The 22,140-nt window shown below is 29.9% G+C and overlaps 1 protein-coding gene across 2 annotated transcripts in view; it reads right to left on the minus strand.

Annotated features, from left to right (window-relative positions):
* LOC129966466 (trifunctional nucleotide phosphoesterase protein YfkN-like) overlaps window positions 1-22,140 on the minus strand; it is a 29,679-nt gene that overhangs the window by 6,078 nt on the left and 1,461 nt on the right. For both annotated transcript variants that reach the window (XM_056080891.1, XM_056080892.1), the window contains exons 3-9: window positions 21,530-21,616; window positions 18,578-18,717; window positions 17,459-17,584; window positions 15,520-15,645; window positions 10,547-10,712; window positions 9,841-9,936; window positions 8,872-9,039 (exon numbers count right to left, since the gene is read on the minus strand). In XM_056080891.1, coding sequence (XP_055936866.1) covers window positions 8,872-9,039; window positions 9,841-9,936; window positions 10,547-10,712; window positions 15,520-15,645; window positions 17,459-17,584; window positions 18,578-18,717; window positions 21,530-21,616 — 909 coding nt within the window. The remainder of the gene's footprint in view (window positions 1-8,871; window positions 9,040-9,840; window positions 9,937-10,546; window positions 10,713-15,519; window positions 15,646-17,458; window positions 17,585-18,577; window positions 18,718-21,529; window positions 21,617-22,140) is intronic.

Raw genomic sequence — 22,140 nt, forward strand, 5'->3', positions numbered from 1 at the left:
TTAATAACTAAGTACCGGTCTCTTTCAATCCAGTGCCTTTTTTTAGATTAATTTAAAAAATAGCAGTTCAAGCTTATCTAGTATATAATTTTCCCTTTTATACTAAGGAGACACAACTGATTATGTATAATAGAACCTGAATAATTCAAAGACGATAGGACCAAAATAAACATTTTTTTTTTTTTTTTTTTAAACTAACTATAAAGTCGCCAAATGGTCGCAAAGCTCGGAGTCATTGGTCCAACATCCGATCAGCATCCAATAGAACTGATCGTAAAACGGTCTTTCCTACGATGGAACAAACTGTGATGGAAAGCAACATTACAGATTTGTAACATTTCTCCCTTCAAGGATTGATGACCTGGCAAGGTTGCTACAATTAATAACTGGTAAGGGCCACTGTTTGGTGTGAGCAATTTTTGGTACAATGTTGAGCGAAATCCGCAGTTTGGCTGAAGACATTATTCACTATGTTGGCGATAGTAAAAGATCCTTCTGAACCCTCTCGCTGCTAGGGGCTTGGACCTTTTCTTCATTTCGAATTGCACATCAAGATTTGATCTGGCTTCCAAAAATACAAGGTGTCACAAAGAGCCAAATATCGTATCGTAACAGAAATCTCCGGAGTAAATTCTAAGCAAGCTGGCCGATTGCCCACTTTCAACTTGCTCCATCAAACCAACTGTCACGGTTTGACATCGAATCAGATAATATTCTTATTCAGATACTTTCATTAAAGACTCTGCTTTCGATTTCTTGGATGAAAGGGCATTTGTTTATGGAGTAAATATAAAACTCAAAGCCATTCTCAAAAGTAAACACAACCTCTTTTAATGAATTCCAAACTATATATACATCATTTTTAACACCGTTGCCATTCGGAACAAAACAAAAGTTGAAACATAGACAATATTAATAGATATAGAGAATCAACGCGACATCCTCCCACCTAAGTTAATATTTTACATTAAAACTTTAACTTACACATAGTTACAAGAAAGATATATAAAATTAACAAAATTAAAATTGTTCACAAGTCCAGTCTTTTAGGTATTTTGACCGTACGACCTGTTCTAGTCTTTTGAAACTGTGGTTCAAAGCTTACATCACACACATTGTTAGAGCCAGACTCTTTACAGGTTTCCAACTTCTTAGTTGAAAAGTTCTCAACAATAAGATCATCATTAGAGACTTCTAGTGGATACAGTCTCTGAGTTGGTCTTAGTAATTCTCCATTTGCCGTTTTCAGTCTCACAAGTCTTGTTACTCCATCTTGACCTGGAATAATCTCTATTATTTTTCCCAGTGGCCAATTCAGTCGCTTGGTGTTGTCACTTCCTATCAATACAACATCACCGATATTCACTTTCACTGATCTTGTCTTATCCGATTTTTGAATAAGTGCTCCTAGATATTCGGATCTGAATCTTTTCCGCAGATCCTTTTGTAAGTTTTCTCTGTATTTGACTCGTTTATTCAGACTTCTGTGTCCAATATCATCAAGATCAGGAACACCACTTGTTTGAATGTCTTGAAGAAATAGAGATGGACTTAAAGGCATCAAAGTAACATCATTTTCAGTAACATAGGTCAATGGACGGGAGTTGATCACTGCTTCACAGTCGCAGAGAATGGTGATCATTTCTTCAGAAGTTAAAGAAGCTCTTCCTAGTACTCGCCTCAGTAAACTCTTGAGAATACCTATTAATCTCTCCCACCAACCTCCCCACCATGAGGCAGTTGGTGGATTAAACTTCCATTGAATTGGTGATATAGATGTATCATCAACAATCTGCTTCCAGTTTAGATCTCGTAGCGCATTTGAAGCTCCTACAAAGTTAGTTCCGTTGTCACAGTAAATTATTTTACTTCTTCCTCTGCGGGATATAAATCTTCTAAGGGCTAGTAAAAAACTCTCAGTAGACATGGACTCAACCAATTCTAGATGCACTGCCCTGTATACGGCGCAGGTGAATAAGCAAATCCAGGATTTGGTGTTACCTTTTAAGATCACTGGACCAGCAAAATCAATGCCACAAATTTCAAATACAGCCGCTTCTCGGAGTCTGTCGTTTGGAGGGTTTGCTGTGCAAACTTGCACGCTTTTTGCAGAAAATCTTCTACATACGGTGCACTTATTAATCACAGATCTCACCGTTTTTCGAGCATTAAGAAGCCAAAATCTCTCTCGAAGAATATTTATTAAAATTTGGGTACCATGTGCATTTTTCTCGTGATAATATCGTATTAATCTCTTGACCACCTCATGATCGGACGGAAGAATAGCTGGAGTTTTAAACTCTTCTGAATCCTGTCGAAAGGTAAGTTTCGTTTTCAGTCTGAGGATTCCACTCTGATCCTTAAATACTCCTAAAGTTTTTAATTTATTATCTCTCTCGTCTACAAAGCAATCCTCTTGAACCATTTTAATTAATAATTTCTCGGCTTCAAAAATTTCATCAAAATCAAGGTCTCCATGTCTTTTCTTAATTTTTTCAGCTCGACAATTAAAGGTAAACCGTAGAATCCAGGCAATTAGATGAACTATTTTCTGGTATTTCGAAAAATATTTGTAATACCAGTCTTCCTTAGGAACAAAACTTGTAGAAATCAAACTTCTTGTCACAGATGAAACTATGGTCTTTTTCTTTTCCCGAACAATCTCGTTTTCATTTAAGCTTAGATTTCCTTTTGGCCAATCCTCTTCAGGCAAGTAAAGCCAACTAGGTCCTAACCACCAGTTAGATTTCAATAAAGTTTGAGCTGTACAACCTCTACTCGGGAGATCAGCAGGATTCATGGAACCAGGGATATGTCTCCAAGAACTTTTATTTGTTAACGCTCTAATTTCCTTCACTCTATTCTGGACAAAGACATTCCAGGCTTCTTCTCTCATAATCCATGTCAAGACAGTCGAAGAATCAGTCCAGAAGTAAACCTCTTCACTCTGTATCTCTGACAAAATAGAAGTTGAAAGTCTTGCTGAGACAGTAGCTGCAAGTAACTCAAGTCTAGAGATAGTAATCCCTTCCTTTCCTGTTGGTGAAACTCTACTCCTGGCTTGTATAAGTTGTACTTTAACTGAATCACAAGTCTGTATTCGGATGAAAGCAGCGACAGCATAAGCATGCTTACTAGCATCACAGAAAATATGTACTGAAATATTTCCACTTGCAATCTCTGAACCAAAATATCTTGGAAAACGGATTTTCTCTAAACAGTCAATATCTTTTAGCCATTTTAAAAATGTATTTTTTGTAATTTTATCAACTTCTTCATCCCATGTTATTTTCTGCTTCCACGTTTCTTGAAGCAATAATTTAGGAATTAGGATGACAGGACAACATATACCAAGAGGATCGAACAATCTATGAGCTGTAGATAAGATTAATCGCTTAGTTACCTTTTCAAAGCATAATTCTTTTACACTTGCAGTATTAATTCGTAGAGTGTCAGATTTTTTATTCCATACCAGGCCGAGCACATTTGTATCGGCAGAAGTATCAGCATTGACATCACTGAACTCCCACCCTCTAAGCTCGAATTTTTTCTCGGCCATTACCTCAGTCGAAACGTTAATAAAACGATGTAGTTCCTTTTCATTTTTAACGCAACTAACACAATTGTCGACATAAAAACTATGCGCAAGTTTTTGAATGACATTTTTTGGATACGAAGATTCTCCAGTTCCTGTTTTTTCCAAAATATTTTGTAAATGAAGCTGAATAGTAGAATTTAGAAGAAAAGGGCTACTCGATACACCAAAAACTACACGGCAATGTCTGTACTCTTTCAGCTGACCATCATTACCAATCCAAAAAAACCTCAAGTAATCTCTGTCCGTGGGTGAAACACCTATTTGTAGAAAGGCTTTTCGGATGTCAGCAATAACACCGATCTTCTCTTTTCGAAATCGGGTTAAAATACTCGGAATCTGCTCTATTAGATTCGGCCCCTTCTCAAGACAATCATTAAGACTAGGAAATCCCTTTGCCTTGGCCGAAGCGTCAAAAACAGGCCGGATTTTTGTAGTGCTATTCTTCTTGATAACTGCTCGATGAGGCAGATAATGTACTGAAGCCTGATCATTTTTGGCAACTTCCTCAATTACTCCCTCCTCAAGCCATTCCCTAAAAACATTCCCATAAGCTTCATAATTAGACTCGGTTTTAAGACGTTTAACAGTCTTGTTCAGTCTTCCCTTTGCTAAATCAAAATAATCTGGGAGTGGTGGATGATCTTCCAACCAAGGCAAATCTACTTCAAAACGATCATCTACCAAATGAACTGTATTTAGAAAATGCATTCGAGCAGCTTCTTGCAACTCGATCTGGCTTTTCTTCACAGATGGGTCAGTTATGCCAAGAGTATCCAAGGACCATAAGACTGTTATTGTCTCTGCTGTAGATAACATGGACTGAACTAATAAAGATGAACATTCACTTCTCGCAGTATCAGTTATTCGTCCCATTACAGACCACCCAAGTTTTGTTTCAATCGCTACGAGTCCACAAGATATTTCACGATAACCTCCTGTCATGAGCTTCCCAGCTACATCAGCTCCGATAAGGATTTCAATAGGATCTTCACAATTATCCACAATATTTACATTATAAGCAGCTAACTCCTTCACGCAAAACTCATTCACAGTAGGTGGCACAGTTTTACAAATAATTTGTTGACTAAGAACTTTAAAATTACAATTATAATTCTCATGTACACTCGATAAATACAAAGTATATACATCATGTTTACATACCCCAGTATGCTTGCCACCAAATAGGGAGTGCTGCAAATATTCACAGCTAGTAGGCTCATAGCTCATTTCTTCAGCTGTAGCTCGTAGTAAATATGACCGCTGTGAACCAGTATCGATAATAGCTCTTGCTACACGTTTTTTCCCGTTGCCTCTAATTACAACTTTGAATGTCTGCAGGACTACGTTTGGATTGGTAGACAAGTTGGAAAGAGCTTGATCCATTTCAGAACTACTATCAGTTCTCTTATCAACTTCAAGCGATTCTTTGTCTTTAGACTCAGATATCGGATTCATTTTTCTACACAGAAGAATGTGGTGTTTTTTGCCACAACACAAACAACTAGCTCTGACTTTACAATCTCTGACAGAATGTCCAGTTTTTAAGCATAAAAAACAATTATGAGATTGTTGAACAATTGCCTCTCTTTGCTTCAAGGGCATTTTCCTTACTTTAAAACAATCTCCAGAATAGTGTGCATTAGAACAAAATATGCACTGTTTTGACACTTGCGACGAAGTCAAAAGATCAGTTGCACTAGGTGCCTCATAAAACTTTACATTCCTAGTTTTATTTTCACTCATTTTATTATCACCAGAAAATTTATTATATTTCACTTCCGCTTTCGGTTTAGAAGCGTTGAAACTTCTAGAAGCAAGAAGAATGCGTTCTTCTGATTCAACCTCATCTTGTAAAAATTCTAAAATAAATTCTAAATCACTTTTTTCTATCTTAGTTGAATTTTGATCGGAATCATTCGTGTTCGTTTCACGAACTCTACGATGAGCCGATCTATAACGCTCCCAAGCAATCAAAGTTTCTTCGGGTAGCGATGACTCAACTAGAGGAAATAACATAGCAGCATACTTCTCCCTAGTAACTCCTAATAGTTCAAGTGAACGTAGTTTACTCTCGAGTTGATCAAACAACTTTCTTAATGAGTTTTTTGAACAGTTCTGTTTTTGAAGAACTAATGCTAGTAAATCTCTAACATATACTTGAATTAATAATTCTTCTCTGCCAAAACGCAATTTTAATTGTTTTAAAGCTTTTTCATAGCTATTACCACCTGGAGGAAAACTCTTAATTAATTCTTCGGCAGGACTACCTCGTTCCATTGCTTGAGATAGATATGAAAATTTATCGTGAGAATCGATATTAATGTCCTCATCAATTTTTTGAAACTGTCCCCAAAAATATAACCAATTGCGTACATTACCGTCAAAAGTAGGTAATTTTATTTTTGGATAATTTAATAAGGTATTCGTACCAATATTAAAACTTTCGTTTTTAGAGGATAACTGTTCAATCACAAATGATTCTAACTTTTGTTTTAAAGATCTCCAGCGATCAATGTAAGTTTCCGACTCATCTACTTCTCTCTCGATTTCAGTATCGGAAGTCTCCTCGGAATACAACAACTGTTTAAATTTTTCTTCACATGCCATCATTAATAAAGCTTTCTCCTCAATTAGCTTTAATTTATTGATTTTATCGGCACAACTCAGTTGATTTTCTGCCTTGTCAAAGGAATTGCATGCTATAGTAAACAGCCTTCTCAGTTGCTTCCTATCTTTCAAAACAGTTTCCATAATGAAATAAATGCTGAAATGTTTCGTACTTACTCTTAAAAAGCAACCGAGTCCTGTCGCGGACGCCAGATGTCACGGTTTGACATCGAATAAGATAATATTCTTATTCAGATACTTTCATTAAAGACTCTGCTTTCGATTTCTTGGATGAAAGGGCATTTGTTTATGGCGTAAATATAAAACTCAAAGCCATTCTCAAAAGTAAACACAACCTCTTTTAATGAATTCCAAACTATATATACATCATTTTTAACACCGTTGCCATTCGGAACAAAACAAAAGTTGAAACATAGACAATATTAATAGATATAGAGAATCAAAGCGACACCAACCAAATATCAGGAGGCTTCAAAAGTGCCTTAAAGAGTCCACTTGAAAGTCAGAAATTCTTCGTCGTCGTCTTCAAAGCTGTCAAGGGAATTTTACCGCCATATTCCCGGCCCATTTTCGACAATCAAGAACTATCCACAACTCTCAACACAGAATCCTTTAAAGAACTGGTTTTGCGGGAAAGATTTTTCTGAAACAATGTAATTTGTCCGGATATACAGAAGATTCCTCGACTCCCTTTCGCATCATACTCTTATTCAGATCCACAATCAAGTCGAATTCTTAAAGAAATCCGTATCAAGACTACAAGAATCAGCGATTCCATCTACGGAGACATCATCGGTAGCAATCCGGTAGGAGATACCAAGAGGTTTGGAAATAGGTTGTCCCTTCAACATACTGGTACAAATCCACTCTGAACAGGATCGCATTAGCTTCTGTGTCTATTGACATCGAACATGGATTGCCATAAACAGAGCCGACCAAACAAAGTTCATTTTCTCCACCCCCAAGAATTCATTTGATGAAGACAGCTTTCTTTTGGCAAAATAGTTGCGATGGTAATGATAAACTGTTAAATGAATGCTGGAATATAGCATATTGTTTCAAATAACATGTTACAATAAGTGCATTCATGAATTTTTTCATTTATTTATTTAAATGACCCGATTATACGTAATTAAGACTGAAAAATAATCATATGTAATCAGCATGTAATTTCGTTTCTAAATACTTTTTCAAAAAAAAAAAAAAAATGCCAAGCGAAGCTCGGTTTTCAAGATATTTTATATTTCAAATATATATATATATATATATATATATATATATATATATATATATATATATATATATATATATATATATATATATATATATATATATATATATATATATATATATTAAACTCTTAATCTCAATTTAATTAATTTCCAAAATTTTATCTTAATTTAGCCCATAGTAAGTTCATTCTCTTATTTCTTGATCCAATTCCACTTTCTCTACTTAATTAATTCGAGAGAAGCTTTATAAAATTGCTGAATCGATTAAACGCCGACACTTTCACACGCTCCGCGTGAATAGATAAAAAATGTTTAGTAAGCACATTCTTTTCAAAAGATTCCTGTGTTTCCCTTCCATGTGATTGACATGCGTCAGAAATCCCTATCAGAATCTTATTAATATGTTAGCACTATGAAGAAATAATTTCCCTATCAAATTCTCTGGTAATATAAGACGAGGGATAATTTTATTTCGCCCTTCTTCCCCACTTCTGCTTTGTGCCGCGCTGTGGCGGACGCGCAATGTCCGCGTCTTTGCTTGTAAATAATTATGCTTTCCCAATGGATTAAAAAGAATTGAAAAAGATAAAAACTCTCTTCACTGTCTTCAAAACTGCATCATGCTTGCCTCCCGAAGAGAATAAATCGAACTTTAAAAATTACTAAGTTTCTTCACTGCTGGTCGCACCTGCATTGTGCTTCAGAACAAATAATATTACATATTAAAGAGCTGACAGGATTCGAATTTGTTACATATATATATATAAATAAAAGTTACATATATATATATAAATAAACAATAATTTTGGTAAATAAAATTGTAATTAGGTGTAATTAGGAATAATAATTTTTAAATAATAATTTCAAGGAATAAGCAAGTAATCTTAACAAAAAAAAATATCAAGAAAATTTCAAAGATTGTTTTTAAAAAACATGAGCAATTTTTATATCATGCCTTTTTATTGAACAGATCATAGAGCAATTAAGTAAGCTTACTGGCTTTAAAAATTATTCCTAATTCAGTTACAATACAGGGTACAAATATAATCGATTAAAGAAAACAATTTAGAAATACTAACATTTTTTTGACAATTATTAGCTTGACTTTAAATTAAGAAAGAAAATTCAAATTATTAATGATATCTTAAGATATTAATATAAAATACAAGGGACCAGAAAAAATTTCCAATAACTGTTTCAAATAAAATTTCAAATTCACAATAAAAACATTCAAATTAACCAAGTTCCATTGAATACATCTAAATCGTACAAGTGTAAAATTGAAGAGAGCATGGTAGAAAAATCTACAACACAAAAACATAATACAATTAAAAAGAAACTAGAACACTAACTACTTTATAATATATATAAACATATAAACTAAAAATACAATAAAAGCAGAAATAATCATACCTGAAATACTAATTACTAATAATGAATCCATCATCGGCAGTATTGTAACTAAATCTCGCATAGTAAAAGGGCCTTTTGGATGAATCCTATCAGATCGTAAAGTCCCCGAGTTCAAAAGTGCTACATCGGAATGTGTTGCAGATAGCATGATATCGCATATGAAATTTCCTGTAATGTTCATGAATTTATAAAGAATAAATTAAGTTATTATATATCTTGTTATAATTTAAAAGCAGCTGTAGAAGAATTATCTAAAAATATATTTGTATTTTGAAGAATCATCTAAAAAATATATTTGCATTTAGAAGAATCATCTAAAAATATATATTTGCATTTAGAAGAATCATCTGAAAAAATAATTATTGCCTTTACTACAGACTTCATTTCCTGTATTTCTTTACAAAACCATTTTTTAAAAAATCTTAGTAACTGATTCAATGCTAATAAAAACATTCCCATTTCATGTAATGTTTAACACAATATAGTTGACATAATAGAAATAAAACAAGAGTGAATATCTAAAAAACATCTTTATACATGTAAATACCATAAAATTTATTATTTGCTCAATGCAAATCGACATAAACGTCATGTGCCGTCAGAAAATATACATGCAATTACTTATTAACAAATTCTATATTCAGATCTTCTTTTTATTTCAGAAGTAAGAAATAAATTCTTAAAATGTCATTCTTCATCATTATGGTAGAAGACAAGCATCTTATGGATACTTCAGATGCTCATGATCCAAAAATAAAAATAGAAATGAACGAGAATGTACATACAATTGAATTCAATCTCTTTCAATTAATTTAAATTTAATTAAAAATAAGCTATAATTTTAAATATAAGAAATATAGACAACCGAAGACTCAGGATTTTAAAGAAATCTTTAAAAAAATATTCTGTTAGTGGGAGCATTAAAATAATTTACAATTTAGCAACTGTTTGATGTTTAAATATACAAACCTAAATTAGTTTCTTGAGTTCTGATACTTGAAAATCTGCCATCCAAATCCACTGAAAACTCACCCAAAACTTCATCCATTTTCCCATCAACAACACCTGAAATAAATAATAATAATAATAATTAAGAAATAAATAATATAACAAGCTTATTAATTAAATTTGTAATCTTTTTTATCATGTGTAAAAAAGAGGTTATCCTTTTATTTCCTTTGTAATTTTTTTTATGTATAAATTCATTAACTGGGTGGGTGAAGCAAATTTTAAGGATAATCAATAATTTTATCATATATAATAATAATGCAGTGAACTCATAATAGTTATTTCTTTTTTTAGATAAATAATGTTAAACTATTTTTAATTATTATTTATATACACTACTTTCACTCAGATAACTAACTTTTGGAATAAAGCATATTGCTATGTAATGAAATATTATATTAATATAATTCAATAAAATAATGGTTTAGGACAATTAATTTAAATTTATATGTAGTAATTTTAACCCAAGAAAATATATGGAATAATAGACTAATTGCTCCACAGTCTACAATTGCAAAAAAATTGAGATAGATTCTATGCCATCTAATGCAAAATAGTTAGGTGTTTATAATATCATTTCCTTTTATTTTAGTATTAATATTATTTCAGTATGCTTTAAAAATTTAATATTTTACAATTAATAAATAATAAATGTACAGATACTAACTTTTGTACTTTTCGAGTTCTTCATCTAAACCAGGATCTGGATCATACTTAGATGTAACAGCTATATTTTCAATTTGTACATCCACAGAACTTGAGTTGAAAGTTAAAGTTATTTTAGAAAATCGCTGAAAATCTGTTCCACTCTTTAAAATATATTTTCCATTCACCTTAGAAAAATAAAATAAATCAATTCTACAAAGAAATTTTTTAAAAATTTATAAGATGGACAGAAAAATAAAAATAGACATAAAACGTTTCTAAGCAAATTTATCTGTCATAAATCATTAAAAAAAAACTTTTATTCATTATGTGTTTTCTATAAAAAAAAATTAGTAATACTAAATACTCTTTTAAACAAATATTAAAAATGCATAAGAGAATTCATTATTCAAATAAATTGCTTATTTCTACTTATAACACAGAAAATGCCTGAAACACAAAGATATGCTTTTCCATTTATATTATTATTCTATTTACATCGGAACTAATCACTCATAACTACTATTTTTTTAGGTGGTACATTCCTCATAGGAAGACCAACTTTGTAATAGCTCTAATGACAGGATTTCAAGAAAATTTCCGCAGATCTTTACTAATCATGCTCTCTATAACCCAAAACTATACTTCAAGTGCATGAGTGCATGTGTGTGTGTGTGTACAGAGTGCAGCAGAAAAAACGGAACAAACAATTTTTAACATAACTTGATTAAAAGTAAATAAATTAACATAATATAACAAATAATAGTAAAAGTAGACTTTTATTAATAAATAAAATTCCTATGTTTCAAAGTTGCCACATTTTGCAGTGATGCAGAAGAGCAAATGCTTGAAATTTTCAGCTATGGGTCGGAAGTCTTTTACCTTTAATCTATCCCATTACCAACAAAGCCATTACTTTAGAGGGTCCAAACTTTTCGATCTCTCCAAAATGGACCTTACACTATAACAATGGGACTCAGATTCGGCGAATTTTGTTCCCACTCTCCAGATGTTATTAATTCTGGAAAATGCGCCTTGCATCATTCTTCTGTCTTTTTAGCCTTATGAGCTGGTAAAGGAGTCTTGTTGAAACTCCCACATAACATTGCCGAAGTGCGTTTTGGCCCACGAAATACAGCTTCTAGAATGCCACGCTGGTACAATTTTTGATTTATTTTAACGCCCTCATCCACAAAAACCAGAGGTGTTTTGCCGCTTCCACTAATTCCACCCCAGACCATGACAGACTATGTAATTTTGCGATGTTCAACAATTGCTTAAGTACTTAGAGCGTCTACAGACTAGATCTTATAGTTCAAGGAATTCAGAACTTTTGGACGGTAAAGAGCTTCTCATTAGTGAAAAGGAATCTCTCTTATCGCTGACTTGCGGCCCGCTTCAAAGGTTTTCGGCGTCTTTTGAGCCGCACGAGTTTGTTTCCTTCAGTGGGAAGCTGAACTTTTTGGAACTTGTAAGGTTTCATCCCAAGCTCTGTTTTTGCAATTCGTTGCACTGATCGGTAACTTATTCCCAGTTCACGAACGATCTTTCTCATGGACACCCTCGAATTCCATTGAACTTGCTTTTTGATAATATTATGGTCATTGAAAGTGTTCATCATACGTTTTCATTCACTTCCTGGACTTTAACCATCATTGCCAAGGTCTTTGAAACGATAGATTGCATCAGAAACTGTTTGCCGAGGCACATTAAGCAAACGAACGACTTCATACTGTCGTCTTCCTTGTTTGAAAACTCTAAAATAACAGATCATTTGCTTGGAATTGTAAAAACGCTAAAAAAATACGTTAAAAAAAGATACATTATAAAATATGTTATAATTGAAGAGACAGACAAAAAGAAATGAACAAAATTAAAAAAGAAATTAATTAACTTCTATTCTATGATATAACAACTTTGTCTGATTTTTTTTTTGCCGCACCCTGTATATATATATATATGTTATGGTACATGTCTGAAATTGGAGAATGTCGACTTTCTCCAATGAATGCCAACGTATATCAAATATCTCGGTGAAAGACCGAATATTTGATAATATTCTTATATATTCAGACTATCACTGGTGTATGTCGACAGTCACAGACATGCTCTGGTGAAGGTCAAAAAGAGAAGAAAATGTCGACGAAGAGGCGACAGTCTGTCACCAAATCCTTTCTTCTGATGCAATTAAGGTCACATTGAAGGAATACATACCAAAGTCGTTTTTGGTTTAATTCGAAATATGACTTCATAAGAATTCATATTTCGAATTAAACCAAAAAGAGGCATAGCATGGCAAATATTAAAATCGAAGAACAGTTTAAAAAAAATTGTTAATATTTTTGAAGAAAATCTGAGAAATGCCATACTAAAAACCATATTCCAAAGGAAAATGTTGCAGAGTAGCTTCAACTTACCACATCTTCATTTCGAGCCCTGGTTGAACAACAAGAGTTTATTTCTATAAAAAGAGCGACAGAGAAAAAGAATCTTCTAATGCAAGCAACAGAAATGCTAAAAACTTGCTAAGAAAAAAATGCTAAGAAAATTTTGTCTTGTTGAAATTGGTGATACGAACGAATATTAGGATTCTGTTTGGCAAACTATATTTTCAAATTGACAAAATAAAGGCAGATGACAACTGATGACGTATCTAACGGTCACAAAATTATTATATAAAATAAAAATTGACGAAATCAGCCAGTTTTTGGGATTGAGAGATTGATTGAAAATAAACATGGTGAAATTGATCTAATCTGCCGAATGGAATAGGTTGATAAAAGAACCCTAAGTGGATCAAAAAACACTGTAGCAACCTACTAATTACTACTCCTATCCATCCTATCTTTTACCACTTACAAGCTATGGTGAATAAAATGAATATACTATCAATCAGGAGAAAAAATCCAAAATTAAAAAAATTTCTAACAGAGATACATGTAAAATAAGACCATATTTTAAAAGAATATAGAAAATCACATATGTTGATATTATTTTTATCATTGTGAACCTACAGCTGAGCTCGAAACCTTGGGAAATGCAAAACCAAACTGTCACCAAACATTTTAATACTGAATATTGCAAAGACCGTTTCTTGCTAAAATCAAATCAAATTTACTAAAAACTTGTCCACTTCTATTCACTTTTGAATGAGCCTATGATAAACAATATCACTTTTCTAATTCAGGAGAAAGTTAGTCTTTTTGCTAAGACCATGCCATTGCTTAGACCACCATGCTTCGAAATAGACATACGTCAAAAAATCAGTAAATAGGAGAATGGTAGATAAATGGAATGTATGCAAATTCGCCAATATGAGCTCTTTCAGATATAAAAATGTTTGCTGGTTTATTTCACATTATGTTTATAAAAATGCTACTATTTGTAAAAAATTGGTTTCAAAATTTTCTTTCTTAAATCCTATTAAAACAGCAGACTTAAAGAGAACAGAAAATTAAAATCAAGCATAAAAATCAAATCAAGAGTCTTTTTTTTTTTTTTTTTTTTTTTTCGATTTTTGTTATGTATTTCAAAAGAAAGATTAAATTTCTCTTGAACACTGATGATTTATTGCAGGCTCATTTGAAAACTGATGGTATGAATAAATTTATAGCAAATTTTAGTTAGAACAGCATTTGCAGTATTCAATATTAAAGAGTTTGGCAGCAATTTAATTTTGTTTGTTTCAGTGTTTATAGCTTGACTATAAACCAAAGTATAATGATGAAAATGGAATCATCATACAAGATTTCCCTTGTTCTTTCAAATTATATGCTTATTTCAGGTGCAAATACAGTGGGGAAGAGGTCATGATCTCTTCCTAGTTTTAGACAATATTTTGTAGTCTGAATGAAATAATGCCTTAAGATTGATACCATATCAATAGGTGATTGCTGTGTATGATTGTTTGATAAAAAAAACAGTTTTATTGAAACTGGTTTGTTAAAATAATTGAATAAATTGATATATTTTTATGCCCAAAACTTCTTTTTAAAATTTTTTTCACTGGTCCATAATTAATATAAAGTCATAGCAATAAACATTAAATATATTCATTTTACACTAAGCACAATACATTCTGCACAGTTGAATCAAAACAGTGTATCTACAAATTATATATTACATATAGTATAAATTTAGTTAAGATAAGTTGCAATGTAATTTATATATTATATAAACATCTTATATATTAGACCATATTATAGAGAAAAATATAATGTTGATGATTACTGATCATGGAAGCTTTAAGAAGAGATTTACAGTAATTTCTCTTTTTATTTCATATGAAGTTAATAACTAAAATTGAAAAATATCAGCTCCAATTTTACATTTAAAATAAAGTAATGCAGTTTACAACAGCATAGTCTAACCCCAAATGTCTTATTCCTGGTCGATTTAGTTTTTCATTGACTCCTAAACCTATCCAGAAATTGTTGTCTGTTCTGCTCTTGAGCATAATTCCTTTTCCTCTAAAATGTTAGTCTATATCTGCCCTTGACTTATTTTACATGCAGGTCTATTAAAAACATTTTAAATTATGATTTTTTTTTCTTGATTGATAGCATATTCATTTTATCATCCATAACTTTCAAATGGTAGGAGATAGGACTAAGTTGATACATTGTTTTATGGTTCACATGAGCTTTTTTTATCAACCTTTTATGATTGATAGATTAGGTCAAACTCACCCTGTACAGATGAAATTATTAAAGTATCAAAATAAATATATGTTATATATCTAAAAAATATTATACAAAATACTTAATTATTCTGATAAATTACAGCCCAAAGTAAAATATTTTTAATTGAGAAAAATGCATAAACACAAGTTTTAAGTAAAAAATGGAGAGAAAAAAAAAGAGCCAAACAATTCTAATTTCACTTATTTAAAGAATAACTAAATTCTAAACGAGCAACTATTTATAAATGAATAAAAGAAGATTTTTCTCTTATAGATATAATCATAAAAGAAGATGCTAGTACAAATATTCTTACTTGTTTTATTTCATAAATATGATCATGTCCTCCCAAAATCAGATCTATCTCTTCCACATTTTCTGCGAGACGGACATCATTAGGCATTCTCATATGAGTCAAGGCAATGACATAATCTACTTTTTCCTAAAATAAAATATACCAAAAAAAAATCAACATGTGCAAATTTAATCAATGAATAAATACAGATGTGTTCACTAAGCACATCTACATTTAGGTAACAACTTCAAATCCCAAATACTAAGAAAACCAGCTGGAGCAGTCGAACCAAAATTTTCTTGCACACTCTAATAAAGGTGTTATCCCGGAGAGCGCTTTGCATGGCATTGAAGTAAAATAATTACGAAAAATTAACCTTTGGCATAAATTTAGTATTTTTACTGAATCTATCATGTCATTCTTGGCGATGAATCCCTGGCTTGCGGTTTATGAATCCCTGGCTTGCGGTTTATAGCATCCGAAAATCGAATTTGAGTTTTAGATGCGTTTTTCCCAATCGACTGAAACAAAACTGGATACAAGTTACACTTGTAGCCACAAAATCCCATATCAAATTTAATATATTTAACTCATTGCGTTTTTGAGTTATCATGTTTATATGTTTCTGAAAATGAAGATCAACAGATGATCAGCCACTCATTGGATTTGGCTAAAAATCTGATAGGTGTCTATATTATAGAGGTTAAAAATATGTACCAAATTTTACCCCTCTAGCTCTCTTCGTTTTGTAGTTTTCGTATTAACGTATATTCAAACAGACAGACTTCCTCTGAAGGGAGTTTGCTCAAAATTTGAAAGAAATCTACAAAGACCTATCCGTTTTGTAGTTATTGTGTTAACTTATATTTGAACAGCTGGACAGACTTCCTCTGAACAGAGTTTGCTTAGAATTTGATAGAAATCTACAAGAAGATTCATCAAAATTTTGAGTTCGAATTTTTTGGCGATTGCAATACTTTTCTCTATACTTCGTATACGAAAAAGTAAAAAAGAGAGAGAGAGAGACATTAAAGCATGAATTCCCAAAGTATCGACATAATCAGTAGCAACTCAACTGTCAGGTCTGCAAAGCCCGTCCTCTACCTAATAATATTTTTAAAGTTTGTTTAAATTCTATTTAATTCTTCTTCTTCAATAAGAGTTTTAAAAAAATAAAAATGTGAGAAAATAATAAAAATGATGAAAAATAAAGGGCAAAAAATTAATTAAAAGTAAGTGATACATAGGCTTAAGATAGTAAACCAAAAGCTCAGAAGCATTGGTATTTACTTAATACACTTCGCTGATAGATCAGTCAGCAAAAAGTTTATTTCGCAGTTGAATTGAAATTCACTCTCCCCTTCTCTTCACCTGAGTTGAGAAATGGCTAGACAAGAAATTTTGTAATTCAGGTACTTATTAGCACAAGATATTTTACGGCATCTCCATGATATTACTCGATATTCTGAATGACAGCAAATATCAGGAAAGAATCACAACAATATTGTTAAGTATTTTGCGATACTTGGCACTTGTAGTGTGTATTTGTAGTATGGCACTTGCCAGTTTTTCTCAATCACTCCAAACTCATCTGGGCTCTCTTAATTTTTTTCTTTCACTTTTTATCCTTTCCTATTTTAAAGTTTTGGGTTTCCTTTTATATTTCCATGGTTATAAACATGTTAGTTAGTCACTCATCAAAAAAAGGGATATTGATAATTTTGAAAAATATAATTAATATAACTATAATAAAAATGTTAAATTATTCTGACAGGATTTTTTTTAGCTATTATTTATCTGATATAACAATATAATACTGTGCAATTGTATAATTATAGACCTATTCAAATATTTTAATATATATTTTTTTAAAATATGTTTTGTCATTTTATAAAAACACAGAAGTAAATTATAACATTTAATATTTAATATTAAAGCCAACATAAAATAATTCACATGCCTGTTCTTTTAATTGCAATGCTAGTTTTCTGCCTTCTTCAACAAAATCAAAGTAGGTAACTTCATCAGCTTCGATGGTGGCAAGTGTTGCAAGCCATTCTTCTTCAACAAGTCCAATAATCCCAAACTAAAAAATATATATAATGCTTAAATATTTCAAAATAAGACAATTTTAATTCATGAAAGCATAAAACAGCATTAAATAAACCGAATTAGCTCATTCTGAAAAATATATCTTGATGTTTAGATTAGAGAAATAAAATGACATTCAAAAATGCTTTGTTTAATTTCCTTTTTTTTAAAAAGAAATAATTTTTCATTAAAACTCATAATTATTTAACAAAATATTTTAACTTAATCTTCTTTTAAGATATTCTATCACAAAAGTAGAGAGAGAAAATTATTTCATATAAAGAATGAATAATTTCCCTCAAATATCATTGCGAAGGGGTGATTTGACTTCAGGACAAGTAATTCAACAGGATCTTCATACATTTTGCCAGTCAGTTCTCTACAGATGTTGATAAAAATGAGCTACTCATTTTTTACTTCAACAATTATAAAATTATCACTTTAATTTTTTTCATAATTTTTTTGGAGGGGGGGGGACTAGCCCTCTTTTTGAAACTGCTCTTCCAATAGACTTGTGTATAAATGCTTTTCTGGATAATAAAGCGAATTTAGTAGAGATAATAGTCTTAACTGCATCAAATTTTTGAAGTATTTTAATTTAATAAAAGATTAGTTTAGCTAAAAAAAATTATAGTAAATTTCTGATTAATTTTTTATGGCAACTTATTTAATACATCCACTTTAGATTATAAAATGAATTTTTAAAAGTTTATTTCTCACAAAATTATTGACTTCAATACATCAGAATGTTATTTATCCATAAATTTGGAATATATTTATGCACATATTATACTTATTTTCAAAACTTCATTTCATGAAATATAAATTTAATGGCCAAATAAATAGTTAAATTAAATAAATTATGACATTTTTTTAATGAAAACTTGACAAATTCATTCAGCACTATAATAAAACATAATATTTTTTTTAAAAATACAATAGGCATACATTATTATGAAATTATATAATGAAATCAAAACAATTTTACCTTTTTTCCTTTGTTTTCTAATGTATAAGTAATAAGCCCATTAGCCAATGGTTTTCCAGTTTCATTATCAATAACATTACTAATCAGCCATGGAAAAGTAGTTTGTACGGCAAAATCAGTCAAGATATCAACACCAAAATCTAAAAGAATGAAAAATTTTCTTTAAAGTATAAAACACTGAAAATTTCTGATGAAAACCAAGGGAAAAAACAGTATTCAAATAGATTATCCATTCAATTATCCTAAAAATTTCAAAATTTAAAATTATAAAATACACTTCAGAATATTAATATATATTAAAAAAACCATAATAAAGTAATAACAATAATTTTTATTGTACTTTACTTTTATTATATTATTGAAGCAAAACAAGAAAATAACCAATAAAAGGTTATCATAAACATAATAAAACTTTTCATGGAGCAATGCTAAAAACTTATTTCGTATCTAAAATGGCTAAGATTTAGTACACAGAGAACAATTAAAAGTCAACAGTAAATTAGCTTTATAACAAAGAAAGAAATGTTGGAAATATAAGAACAGCAAAGAATGGCATAGTGCCATAGTATATTTCATATAAATTTTAAATGTAATCACATGACAAATTTCATATTAGTAAAAAAATATAGATTCAAAATTAAGATGCAAAATACAGTTAAGCAACTGGTTTAAATTAGAATAAAAAGAAAACATTATTTATAATATTCATACAATTCAGAAAACTGAAATTCATAGTTACGGCTATCGGGGCAATCAAATGATTTAATCTTAGTATCTGAACCATCAAGTATTATATATATAATTGAAAGGGAATTTAATTTTGAAGCATGCCCAAAGAGGATAGATACTAAGGAAGAGCATTTAATTTTCAAGTTTGAATACCAGTAATACTACAAAAACAACAGTAAGTCTTATTATTCTTCTTGATCCATTACTTCTATACTTTTCAACATTTACTCAGAATTTCCTCTGCTTATGTAATACCGCAAAAACAACAGTAAGTATTATTATTCTTTCTTTTTGATCTATCATTTCTATGTTTTCAACATTTGCTTAAAATTTATTTTTTAATTACTTAATTTTAAAAAATTATGCTATAAAGGGTGTCACAAAAAGTATATAGTGTTTGATAATGCTTATATGAGTAATTCATCTGAAAAATATCAAATTTCCATAAATACAATCAGTTAATGGTTATCAGAATTAATGCATTAATTTGATTTATGCATTAAATGAAGGTCTACCTTTTGAAAATTAAATAAAAATATCATTAGTTTAAACAGAATATATTGAGTTTCTGCCACACTTATTAATAATGATGACACTTCCAAAGAATGGAACAACTGGAACATAATAATAGCTAAATATTTATTATATTTGATAAGTTCAGAGCAATCATTGAAAAAATGTGTCAAGTATCAAATGGTTTACTCTTGTGATGTGACAAAAGATTACTTTCAAGTAATAGATTTCTTAGTTGTAATTTCCAACCATTAACAGGTTCCAAAATTTCCATAATGAACAAGATTGATCTTAAACAATAAAGAGAAACAAATAAAAATATAGCAAAATGTTTCAAAATTTTATCTTTGCATCTGCAAAAAAATTAATATTCAGTGTTTTAATTTTATTTCCTTCTACCTATTTAAATTCACAATATTATAATATTACAAAGCTACAAATTTGATTAATGACATAAAAATAAAAAAGTATTTTTGTTAAAATAAAGTACAAACAAAAATAAAATAAGAATCCGACCTGGATTCTTATTTTATTTTTGTTTGTACTTTTGATTCTATTTTTATTCCTTTTTATTTATACTAATTTGGTTATGTTCATCAGTGTTTTAGTAGTAGCAGCATTAGTGCTCTCTAAATATAATTGTGCTTTTTTAGTTTGATTCAGAAATAATTTTTTTTTTTAGTTTGTTTCAAAAATAGTTTTTAATTGGAATTTTCATAATGTTTATATTTTTTTATTATTTCCTATATATATATATATATATTTAATTTCTATTATATATCAGCAAATATTTTTTTTAAAAAAGAAAACAATAATAATATTAGTATTCCTTACTTACAAATATTACTTCAAGAAATATTTTATTCTAGAGAATGTGGCAAATATATATATATATATATATGAAAGATTTTCATTGTCTTCTAATAAATACAGATAAGTAGTTCATGATAATGGAAAAAGAGGAAAGGACTAATTAAAATGAATAAAGAATGAAAGAATAATTTAAAACATCTTTTTACAGTAAGACTTATCTTTACTGTACTTTAAAATGGATAAACAATTTTATCAATGTTAGATCATATCATTTAATGAATTATCTCAAGTAGATTTTTTTTTCATTCTCAAGATGATAAGCTACATAAAAAATTAAATAAATAACTGAAGCAGATAAGAAAATTCTTCCCCTTCTTTCTTGAAATGCCGCCAGACAAAAAATATTTTCTCAGCTCAGTTGAGAAATAATTATAAAGTACAATAATTTGTACTTTATAATTTTTTTGAAGATAAAGTACAATAATTTGTTTGTACTTTATCTTCAAAAACAACCTTATCATATAGCAATGAATTAAAATAGTAATTATGCAAAAAAAAACTTTAAGTTTATAAACTAATAAGTAAATTATAAAAAAAAACATTTATAACTAAAGAGATTTTTATAAACCAAAAATTTCTTAAGCATAACATTTTCATTGTAAATATTTAAAAAATAACTTATTTATGCCATTTTTCAAAAATGGCACATTGCCTTGAATAATTAGATAAAATCCAATTGATACTTGAATGATTTTACAAATATAATTTTCTATAAAACATTTCTATACCATAAGACTAAAATTAAATAAACTAAACCTAAAATTCAAAAGCAGGTTGTATTAAAAATGTAAACATTTAAAATTTTTGCAATTCACAAACAATAAAATCATAATTTACCAAAATCATGGTTTCCAAAAACAGCGCAATGAACTCCAAAGGAATTTAGAGCCGGTATCATCTGTTCACCTTTTGTAAAAGTACTCACTGAAAAAAAAATAATACAATTTTAAATAAATAAAATATACATAAACAACCAGGAAATAAATTTTGCAGCACTTTACTCAAATTATTCAATAATAATAATAATTTAAAAATAATTATTAATTAATCAATTCATTTATAAAATTTAGAAAATAACTGAATGTAATTTGGATATCAATTTTTAATATATATGCGAGAGCTGAAGTTGGAACGCAGAAGGCTGTAAAATGCTATTTCATTAATAAATGATGTTATCTGTATTTCATGCATATTAAAGCTAAGAAAACAACTTCATGAAATGAAACAATTACATCAAACATTTTTTTGGATAATTTTAGTTTTACTATAAGTGATATTAGTTACTGGTGTATAAAAAAAATAAGATCTAGTTTGTTTGTTTGAAAGTTATCAGTTAGTTTGAAATATAAAATCATATTCAAAGGTATTTAGCAGAACATGCTGATCATTATACAGTTTGTCCCATACCATTGATTTCAGTTATTACTGATTTCTCGTGAATTTTGAAA

This window comes from Argiope bruennichi, chromosome 4, assembly GCF_947563725.1.
Source record: "Argiope bruennichi chromosome 4, qqArgBrue1.1, whole genome shotgun sequence".
In the NCBI taxonomy this organism is placed as follows: Eukaryota; Metazoa; Arthropoda; class Arachnida; order Araneae; family Araneidae; genus Argiope; species Argiope bruennichi.